The sequence below is a fragment of the Triticum dicoccoides genome, chromosome 7B (genome assembly GCF_002162155.2).
Source record: "Triticum dicoccoides isolate Atlit2015 ecotype Zavitan chromosome 7B, WEW_v2.0, whole genome shotgun sequence".
NCBI lineage: Eukaryota > Viridiplantae > Streptophyta > Magnoliopsida > Poales > Poaceae > Triticum > Triticum dicoccoides.
Window position 1 is genome coordinate 112776889 of NC_041393.1, and position 11683 is coordinate 112788571.

At 43.6% G+C, this 11683-nt stretch overlaps 1 protein-coding gene across 1 annotated transcript in view; it reads right to left on the reverse strand.

Moving 5' to 3' along the window:
* Positions 1-535: 535 nt before the first annotated feature.
* LOC119341862 overlaps positions 536-11683 on the reverse strand; it is a 22182-nt gene continuing 11034 nt past the window's right edge. Inside the window, exons 4-18 of the mRNA XM_037613712.1 lie at positions 7862-7975; positions 7671-7787; positions 7329-7520; positions 7060-7245; positions 6337-6464; positions 5993-6235; positions 5254-5344; positions 4229-4358; positions 3769-3860; positions 3568-3684; positions 3305-3371; positions 3176-3220; positions 2527-2713; positions 2355-2440; positions 536-710 (exon numbers count right to left, since the gene is read on the reverse strand). Coding sequence (XP_037469609.1) covers positions 7177-7245; positions 7329-7520; positions 7671-7787; positions 7862-7975 — 492 coding nt within the window. The 3' untranslated portion in view covers positions 536-710; positions 2355-2440; positions 2527-2713; ... (7 more) ...; positions 6337-6464; positions 7060-7176. The remainder of the gene's footprint in view (positions 711-2354; positions 2441-2526; positions 2714-3175; positions 3221-3304; positions 3372-3567; positions 3685-3768; positions 3861-4228; positions 4359-5253; positions 5345-5992; positions 6236-6336; positions 6465-7059; positions 7246-7328; positions 7521-7670; positions 7788-7861; positions 7976-11683) is intronic.

Here is an 11683-nt window from a genome sequence, read left to right on the forward strand (position 1 = left end):
CGGGGAGGAATCCATGGTGGGAGTGGTGCGGGGAGGGATCAGAGGCGGATGCCTGTGGCTATGGCCGGGCAGCGGTTTATATAGCAATGGCGGGTGGCAGAGGGACGAACGGGTGGCGCGAAGGAGATGCCTCGGCAACCGCGTGCCATCAATGTGGGAGGCAGACTGGCGGACAGGCGACCATCATGTCGTTTGAACGGGCAACAATCGCCCGCAGCAGGAAGCGGCACGAACGGCGCTCTCTCAGCTGACGCGTCACTTTAATGCCGACACCAGTGAGTGGGCACGTCTGATCTGACTGGCCATGAATGCGGCACTGACGCTCTGGAGCGGCGCTAACCGTTTCGAGCGGGAAGCATGCAGGAGGGGGAGGGCCTCACAACGACTAGATGAGGATGAGTGTCAATCTCTGGTGGCAATTTCTTTACAAATTCTAGCACATCTTTATCTTTATCTTTACTAGTACAATCCCCGTGCGTTGCCACGGGCCTTTTAATTTTTTTTATTGCATACATAAGCATAAGGCACTTCCAATTTCACATGTATAGAAAAAATTTACAGTAACAATCGAAAAATGTACTTGATGCAATGTATTTTCATTATTCCTCTTCACTTGCATCTCCTAAAATATCAGGAATATTGTCTTCAGCTTCCTTCGCACAGTACTTGAGCAATTATAGTAAAAAAATCTTCGTTGACTTGTAACCATCCTGCATGAGTACTTCATACAGTTAGCATGAAGATTTCACATGAAAATGTAAGAACATGCAAACATAGAGTATTCAACTTGTAAATTGGATGAACCAATTTTTTATCATTCCATGAGAGCGTATTAAAATCAAAAACAAAATAACTCAACACATTAATGAAATAAATAAATATTTATTATCTCGATTATAATGATGATAAATAATTGTATGTATCTTGAATATAAAAATAGAATAGACAAATATGAACAGCCTCCCACAAAAAGGAAAAGCCACTCCTCGCTTCTCACCACACAAGCATATCACACATCCTTTATCCCCACCGCATAAGGCACAGCTTCAGCAACTCACATGGCATAGTCTTCAGCTTCTCTCCCTGCCACTGCGCCTCTTGTCCCGTCACAACACGTCCCCCGGCTCCTCTCCCCACCCGTCATCGCTTCCTTTCCCTATCTATGGGTCGATCTGTAGCGTAGATAAGCGACAATTGCTGGCCTAAATTCTATTGTCTGCACGCAGTGGCAGATGGACCACGCCCTACCGAGGAAAGCAGCAACGGGGCCATAGGTAACAGGCATCGACAACGTCAGTGGAACCAGAAACAATGCCATCAAACATGAGCGGCGACCTTGACCAAGCTCCATGTAGGTTAGTTCTTCCCCTTTCTTGTCATGTTTTGTCTCTGTTCTCAAATGAATAATTCATATATTCAACAAACGTAAAGAAAAATAATAATCTCATGTGTATCTATCAAATAAAAATTGTGCAGCAAACTTGCAGTGAACTTCGCTGATAGTGAATTTAATTGCTTATATGATGAATGCAGAAAGAATTTCTAAGAGATAGTAACAACTGACATGAAGTAAATCCGGTAGTCCATTGTTGATTAGAAATGTATGCTAATATGGCTCGGAGATGCAATAGAACAATGGAAGGGTTGCACTTGAAGATCAAATAGGACAACTCTGAGCAGTCTATGGTCACAAATTGTTTAGGCCCCAGATCTCAAGCATCAACTCTAACAGGAAGGGAATAAAGTGAACCAACTTCACAAGAAACAAAAATATAGGATTTCTATTTATATGATATGGGAGTCATAGACAATTGACATGTGATGATATTTCATGCTTGTGATGTGGTAGATAAATGCATCTCCTCGTCATCTTTCTATTCTCCTCCCTATCTCACAATTGTTTCTTCTTCATGTGTTCCTCATGGGGCCAAGCATAATCATTGATATGAATAGTCATTAAAATATCAAATCACTACAACCAACAATCCATCATCTGCTCCAAAATTGACCATAAGAAATAAACCAATTGCCAGAGACTGAAGTACAACCAAGGCTTAAGATTGCAAATAAAATAAAATAAAATGTGCTCCATTATTTTAGCTAAAATAACAGGAAAAGGTATTATTAGTTTTTTTCGCATTGCCAGTGATGTGTATGCTTGTAACATAATCACAGTCTCTTCAAAAATTAACACATCACTTCTCATTTTAGAAAGTTTTGAGTGTTATAGGCATATAAATATAAGACTTAACTCAATTGCCAATATTGTGAGCTTGACTGAACTAATGGATAGTGTGATGCATTCCCCAATCATTTGACTTTGAAATTTCAGAAATGGGAAGATTATAACTAACCAGTTGAAAGAAACTTCAGTCAAAGATGCTAGTACAGCTCCACCGAATAATGGTACGAGAGAACCTACTATGAGTAAATAAGGTGTCTGCAAGAACAAAACAACATAAGTATCTTTTTCTGCATATTTCATTTGTCAGTACGGACCACTTACCAAAGCTTGAAATAAAATACCTGTCCAAGGAAGAAGACAGAGAGTAGACAAGGGCACCATGGTGTGCATCAAGGTGACAACCACCTTTCCCAAACTCAGTTGCCTGTTTGTGTATCTCAAGCCTTCATGGATAATGTTCTTTTTCCTTCCTCATTTAGTGCCAATAGCAGGTGAGTTGGCGTTTGATTGATGTGCCTCAGCTTTCTTCTGGAAAAGCACATTGGCTCAGCTTCAGCTTCACATGTAGTTAAGTGAAGAAAAAGAAGAAACGATAACACACGATATATATGTCCATACTTTAGTCAGTCAAAGTAATTTTTTTGAAAGTTTTGTTCAGCTATTGAATTTATAAGTCGAACATATATTATAACACTAAAAGCCTCTTCTGCTGCTCCATCAATAATAGTCCAGAAATAGCAAGCAAGTGAACAAAATATAGTGATGTGTCTGTAGATTGTCAGGATTCATCATTGCATATCATTTTTCTCTGGATACTACATATGCAAGCGCATGATATTTATATGCCAACATTTCTGAATAAGCACCATATTTTCAGCTTGCTAAAACTCAAAAAATACATAAGCTCGGAAAAATCCATGAAGGAAGAAAACTCAGAAAATACAGAAGTTCTAAAACATGCAGACTTGTTCACACTAAATCAGTACCCACCTTTACCCATCAATACTACTTGTTTATTTTGACGAACCATCAAACCTGTAAGGAATTTGTTTACTTCTATAAATTACAGAAATAACATTATGAAAGATGCATTTAGGTACAGAGTTATAGGTAACTAACATGAATTGGATCTTGTAGGCCCCTGTGGCCCTGTATATATCTGTCTCAAGTCTTAACATCTCCAGCTCTTAGACAAACATAAAAACAATGTTAAATTCAAATGCCTTAAAAAACCACATGAATGAAATTTTGTATCGACCTGAACAACTATCAAGTCACACACCAAAAACGTCTATTATAGGATAGGAATTTTGTTGCTTCCCTCCAACCCCAATTGTAATCAAATTTTGACAAAAGAATGAATTACCACAGTGATCAATCACCTGAAGGACTTGAAATCACAGTGATCAATCTACATTCTTCCTCGGGTCTTTACTTTGAAACCGGGTTTGCCATGCTGCTTACAGAAGAGAAATGCTAGAAGCAGAAACTTCAGGTCTCTTGCAAGTCCAAAGTCAAACAAATTCAGAAGTTACTTCTAGTTCATTTCACTAACTAAGCCAAAACTAATCAAGGCAACTCACATGTGGGGAAATCCTCAAATTTTTGCAGTCCCAACTTAGAACTGAGAGAACTAAGTGAAAGTGGCACCTTTCTTCTACGCACCGCAACGGTCCTGTATGAAAGAAAAATAAGAGTGTCACTTGGCTTCACCATGTACCTATATTTTGTTAGCCCCGCGATGCAAGTTGAGAGGTGAGAGGTGATTCATTTTTCAAGAGAATTAGTCAAACTCTAATATCTTCACCATGTACTGAACTTTGTCGAGATGAGATGATTCAGTTGCCTAGTTTACAAAGGTTAGATGATCTAATTTGATCAATTTTCCACTTAAACTAAATATCATTAAACTTCCATTCAACTAAGCAGGGAGACATTCTGGGAGGCGTGGTGAACTTTTCTTCAGAGGTAGTTTTATGTTTCTTGCTTTTCACCTCTGCATTTTGGGCACCACCCAAATATATTTAACAAGAAAATACTTACAGTACTAAACCTGACCATTCCTTGAGAATACACAACAGGAATCATCAATATTTTCAACAACGGTCTGGTTGCCTCTAATGAGAACCACACATGTTGAGTTTCCTTCTTCTAGGGGCCCAAGATTAGGTGCCTGCAAAATAAGTCCCAAACTAAGGTACAGTACGGAAACAAAATATCCAAAATCGTATTAAAAATATGCTATAAAGCAGCGAATGCCAACACTCTGTTCTACCCTTTTCGTAATCAAGAAAAGCACCAACAGAGCACGAAGCCAAGTAATGCATAGCAGATGACTAAGTGGCATAGAAATGAGAATACCTTTACAATTTAAAATCAAAGATATCAAGAACGTGTTCTGTCTACAAGTACATATGCACTTTAATTGCTTACTTCTAAGCTTCAGCATGTAATCTATTTCGAGGAACCTCGTTCAGCTAGCAAGATTTCTCACATGATATTATTTTTTAGAACCATATAGACTCAGTAACAATCAAAGTCAAAGAATGGTGGCCTGTGGTGGACAGTCACAGTAACAAGATTTCTAGACTCAGTAACAATATTGTCAAGCATCCGAGTATCTTTGTTTTGATAATCAGGATACATGTGGTGGATAAACAGGTGCATGAGCTCATTATTTAGGTGAGTGCAGATTTCCAAATATCAACACACAAGAAACTCTTCTGTTGTAGTACACTCTAGCTATGCCTGAAACAAATAGGATTATTGGAATGGTTTGCTCAACAAATTGTTACCCGAGTATTCACCTTCGTCTATTTTGAACAAATGGGCTGGATAGATTAGTTAGTATTGCGTCAATGAAAATAAGATCACATGTGAAGAAAATAATATTCAAACCTTCTTTCTCCGACACTGAGAAATTTAGCTCTCTCACATATATAGATGAATGCATTATGAGAAAGTTTATCCCAACCACGAGAGATTGAGATTTACTCAATAGGATAGATAAACTTATAAGCAACCATTTTAGAAATGTAATGAAGACCTAAAGTGCACTCTCAAGTTACCTTTACCATAGTTTCTACAGAGGCCAATCCAATACCTCCCTGAATTGTTTAGCTCAGCATTGCTGGCCTCTTTTCCTTCATCCATATCACCCTGCAATGTAGAAAACTCCACTGAAATATTAAGATGTATATGAAAATCAGAATTCAAGCAGTTAGAATTTAGTAATGAACAATTAGGGTACTGCATAATATATTGCAATAGCTCATTAGGGTTAGGCCTCCGTAGTGAAGATGTCTCAGACAGTTACTGAAAGTGGGTATCAAGTATCAACCATGAATAAAATCGTTTCTTGCTTCATGGGCCAACTCTTACCAGAAACAGTGTGTGCTTCTGATTTCGGCGTGCAGAACACTACAGGCCGCGTGTCAGTTTATTGCTTGCTGAACATACCACCCAAAAATGACTCCACTACAAAAATGACTTCACCGGTGCTACCACCATCTCTCTCACCATCATATCAGGCAGGCAGGCGGGCAGGCAGTCTACAGACTCATCTCTTTCCACTACTGTTCTAGCCGGCATGCAGCAAACATTTCATTTCCCTGTCTAATTTTGGGAATTTTAGGCCTACCACTCTTGTGCACCATACTGACAAAATAGAAGACAAAAAACGTCCTGGCAATTTTTCACCTTGAATGCTAATCATGTTTTACAAATGCAATTATGTTTTGGAGCAAAAATTATGCATGTTTGGGAATTGATTAGTGGTAAGTAAGAGAAGAGGTTAATTATTATTACCGCGAGGACTTTCTTGTACTCGAAGATGATGAAGAGGATCTAGCCGTGGATCTTGAACTACTGGGACCTAGCGGAGAAGGGCACCAGGAAGTAGTTGTTGACAAAGTCGTTGCCACCAAGCGTGATGAGCACCAGCGACTGGCTCATGCGCTCACTCGCCGCGTCCTCGCCGACGTACGCCGCCAGCCTCTACTGGTAGTCCTGGAAGTTCTGCAGCAGCTGCGCGATCCTGATGTTGTTCACCTGCACACACACACATACAACATTATTGTCATCTCCATTGCATTATTGTAGATACGTATACATGATTCGAGCATGTGTGCGTGCTTGCGCGTGGAGCTTACAAATTGAACGCCTGTGTCGTTGAGGATGTCGACGCCGGTGGACGCGAAGTTGGCGCCGACGAGCAGGTTCTCGCCGCGCATGTAGGGGCTCAGGTACGGCAGCACGGGCTCTGCCCCGAGGTACTCGCCTGATCAAACATGTGGCAATGTCAAGAACTACTCTCCCAACCGAAAGAGAAATGGTGCAGCGGGGAGGATAACATAGTGCAGGGCCGGTCCTGAGATTTCAGGGGCCCTGGGCTAGGTAACACAAAGGGGCCCTAATGCCACATAAACATGTGAGCATTCATATTACCATTTTCTTGCCAAAAGATACTCCGTACACTATAACCTATGTTGCAAACATGTGAGCTATCGAAAAAACAGGATCATAGACAATAAAGGTAAAAGTTGCTCGCTCTTGTGATCTTGTCATCGACACTTATATTTCGAATATTAGGTAAACAAGGTACACTTTCATGCCCACTCAAATTGTTATCATCCTAAAATTTTCACTTGTTTTTTTAACATTAACTAAAGCTAATTCTGGGTTTTTAACAATAACTAAAGCTAATTCCTCGTAATTCGAAGAAGTTGTATCTATTCTAAAAACTGTCAAATTAGGAGCAGTCTTGCTAATTACAGGAGCAAGGCATGGAAGTAGCAAACAACACATATGACAGATGAAATTATGAACACTACTGATTAAATAAAAAATGAAAAGCAAGGCAGGGAACAAGGTACCTGATCTGTACTTACGTGGATGGCTAGAAAATTAGAAATTGCAAGATCTTGTTGTTGCTTACAAGTCACCAACAAAAATCCATGTTCCTCTTTTTAAATCCCAATGAACACGATTAATCAATCGGAGAGCGAGACAGACAGATGTAGGAGGATGGCCAGCACGAACGAACGAATGATTTGAGAAGCCTATAAAAGGAGGAACGGGATATGCACTACATAGGAAGTACAGTAGATGGGAATCTGTAAAACGCATTACAGCCAAAACTCACAATTAGAGGAAGCGGACGAGAGGAGATGGAATAGAATCCAAGGAAACTGCGCGCGGCGTACTGCCGTAATGCATGCGCCAAGCTGAGAAATAATTGATACATCACGAGGTTCTCGGCCAAGCGGCGGGGTCGTCGGCTTGCGGCGATGGACGGAGTCCACGAGGCCCTCACCTCGGCGCGCGTGGTAGGTTCCTGGAGGCGATCGAAATTAGTTACAGTTTGCGGCATATGGAATCACAAGCTAGCTAGTACATGCTAAATAAAACATCTAAATTCAGATTGGAATATATGTATATATCTACAGGGTTCCAGAGTGAGGTTCCAGACATGAATTATGTTTACCTTCCCAGGATCTTTAATTGAGCCCTTCCCTCTGATAAAAACACGACAACCCGTAGTGGCTTCAATCCTCTTCAACAAGTTTCCCCTTGGCCCAAGAAGACGGCCAATAAAATTGAACTGAACAAGTATGGCAAGCAGAGTAAATAATGATTCCATACTAATAGAACACTTGCAAGCATGAATGAACGTACATTAGGGTAAGTATCTGTTGGTATCTCCAACCGCAAAATCTTCTTGACAATGTATGGAGAGGGGCTTTGTGGTGCTCCTTGCCAACCCACGTGTCCTTGAGGAAAACCTACCCTCTGATCAACAACAGAACTGTAAGGTTTTGCACATGCACATCTTAGAACGTAATAAACATAACATAAAGATTGAGAGTGTGGACCGGTTGCGAATAGGTAGGACAAACATAACTAAAGATTCAAATTTGATTATGTTAAAGTCAATCCAGTTTCTTAATGGTTCCAAACAAATAAGGATTTTGTTCAATACAATAATCTTAGGCGCCAAGTGTCTTTCAAGTGTCATTAAGGAATAAAACATGCATAACATAGAAGCTAGCCCTCATTAGATCAAGAGTTCAAGACACAATAATATGGGTTGCCTCTTTGTGGAAGAGCACGATATGAATTCTAAAACAGGAGCAATCAATGAAGAAACCAGCTTGATTTCCAGTTTACAGTCTTCCATAGTAAATCTATATACCTATAAAACTTCAGTCTGAAAAAGACTCCGACGCAATATTCGACTTGTTATGGGGATATCTGCTTATTTATTTACAACCTGTGACGCCCCCGATTCAATCGTACACTAATCATGCACGCGAACGTGTACGATCAAGATCAGGAACTCACGGGAAGATATCACAACACAACTCTAAAACATAAATAAGTCATACAAGCATCATAATACAAGCCAGGGGCCTCGAGGGCTCGAATACAAGTGCTCGATCATAGACGAGTTAGTGGAAGCAACAACATCTGAGTACAGACATAAGTTAAACAAGTTTGCCTTAAGAAGGCTAGCACAAACTGAGATACAGATCGAAAGAGGCGCAGGCCTCCTGCCTGGGATCCTCCTAAACTACTCCTGGTCGTCGTCAGCGGCCTGCACGTAGTAGTAGGCACCTCCAGTGTAGTAGGAATCATCATCGATGGTGGCGTCTGGCTCCAGGGCTCCAGCATCTGGTTGCGACAACCAGGTAGAAGGGAAAGGGGGAAAAGAGGGAGAAAAGCAACCGTCAGTACTCATCCAAAGTACTCGCAAGCAAGGAACTACACTACATATGCATGGGTATATGTGTAAAGGGCCATATCGATGGACTGAACTGCAGAATGCCAGAATAAGAGGGGGATAGCTAATCCTGTCAAAGACTACGCTTCTGGCAGCCTCCGTCTTGCAGCATGTAGAAGAGAGTAGATTGAAGTCCTCCAAGTAGCATCGCATAGCATAATCCTACCCGACGATCCTCCCCTTGTCGCCCTGTGCAAAAGCGATCACCAGGTTGTCTGTGGAACTTGTCTGGGTGTGTTTTATTAAGTATCCGGTTCTAATTGTCATAAGGTTAAGGTACAACTCCGGGTCGTCCTTTTACCGAGGGACACGGCTATTCGAATAGATAAACTTCCCTGCAGGGGTGCACCACATAACCCAACACGCTCGATCCCATTTGGCCGGACACACTTTCCTAGGTCATGCCCGGCCTCGGAAGATCAACACGTCGCAGCGCCACCTAGGCACAACAGAGAGGTCAGCACACCGGTCTAAATCCTATGCGCGCAGAGGTCTGGGCCCATCACCCATTGCACACCTACACGTTGTGTGGGCGGCCGGAAGCAGAACTAGCCCCCTTAATACAAGAGCAGGCTTACGTTCCAATCCGACGCGCGCCGCTCAGTCGCTGACGTCACGAAGGCTTCGGTTGATACCACGACGTCGAGTGCCCATATCTTTCCTGCGTAGTTGGTTAGTGTGTATAGGCCAGTGGCCAAATCAGATGAAATACCAAGATCTCGTTAAGCGTGTTATTATGAAGCAACCGCGAACGTCGACCAGGGCCAGGCCCACCTCTCTCCTAGGTGGTCTCAACCTGCCCTGTCGCTCCGCCACAAAGTAACAGTCGGGGGCCGTCGGGAACCCAGGCCCACCTCTACCGGGATGGAGCCACCTGTCCTTCCAGCCCCCACATCAGAATCACTTGCGGGTACTCAACTTGCCAACCCGACTTTAGTCACCATCTGTATAGTATGTATGTATAGAATATACCCATGATCACCTCCCGAGTGATCACGGCCCAATAGTATAGCATGGCAGACTGACAAGAATGTAGGGCCAGTAATGGTAAACTAGCATCCTATACTAGGAATTTAGGATTGCGGGTAAGGTATCAATGACTGTAGCAACAAAGACAGGCTATGCAACAGAATAGGAGTAACCGAACAGTAACATGCTACACTACTCTAATGCAAGCAGTATAGACAAGAATAGGCGATATCTAGTGATCAAGGGGGGGGCTTGCCTGGAAGCTCTGGCAAGAAGGAGGGGTCGTCAACACCGTAGTCGTACTGGGTAGCAGCGGCGTCGGTCTCGATGTCTAGCGAGAGAAGAGGGGGAAGAAACAATAAATACAATGCAAACAAATGCATGACGATGCATGACAAAGCAAAGCGTGATGCTAGGCATGCCCAATCGCGGTAGTAGGTGATACCGGCGAAGGGGGGAAACATCCGGGAAAGTATTCCCGGTGTTTCGCGTTTTCGAACAGATGAACCGGAGGGGGAAGTTGCAAGTTCGATAGGTTAGGGATGTGTAGTGGACGAACGGGCTGCATATCCGGATTCGTCTCGTCGTTCTGAGCAACTTTCATGTGGAAAGTATTTTCATCTGAGCTACGGTTTATTTTATATGATTTTCTAAATTTTTAAATTATTTTTAGAATTTATTTAATTAATTTAAACTAACATTATCCAGAATAGTGTTTGCTGACGTCAACATGACGTCAGCATGATGTCAGCAGTCAACAGGGGGTTGACTGGGTCAAACTGACGCGTGGGTCCCGTCTGTCATCGACACAGTTAACTAAACAGGATTACTCAATTTAACTAAAGTGATTAGGTTAATTAATTATGCTTAATTAGATTAACTCACATGATTAATTAAGTTAATTAATTATCTTAATTAATTAATTATATTATTTTTCTTTATTTTATTTAATTCCTTTCCTTTTTTATAAAACCGTTCTGGGATGGCCCCACTTGTCATAGGGCCAGTGGGCCTTAGCGGGCATGGGTGCTAATGGATGCTGAGCGCTGGGCACTGGGCGCCGCCCGAATGCAGGGGCGCCGATGTGCGGCCGGCCGCCATGGGTAACGACCGAAGGCGACGGCAGGAGGCGGAGCCGGAGGGGCACTAGGCGAGGACGTGGCCTCTCGGGGCGCCGGCGCACGATAGGAGAGGCCGGTGCGGTGCAGCCCCGGTGCGAGGCAGGGGCCGACGAGGTGCGCGGGCGGCGAGGCAGGAAACAGCAGCGACGTCGGTTGCGGGCCGCGACGAGCAGGAGTGGGGAGCGCGGCTGGTGGCACTCGTAGTGGCAGGGAGGTTGCATGCGCTAGACGGCGCGAGGGGGCAGCAACAGGGTCACAGTGGCGACATCGGAGCCGCGGGGAGGAGGCCATGGCCATGAGCGAGTGCGTGCGAGGAAGAGAGGAGGAGAGGGTGAGCTCACAGGGGGGTCATAGGGGACTAGGCAGCGGGGGTCGTGGAGGATGTCGGGGACGACGTGCGGCGGGGCGACGAGGTCCGGCGGCGGGATGAACGAAGGTGATGGTGTCCGGCGAGGTGTCTCCGACGATAGGGCCCTGGGCAGCGGCGACGCGGCGTTGGCATCGAGGCGAGGAGGAGGCCGTCGGGGAGGAAATGAGGAGGCGTCCGACGAGGTGAGGGCGGAGATGGCGAACGGTGGCGTCGGGGGTCGACGATGGGGCGACGGGATCGGGCCTCGATTGCCCCGA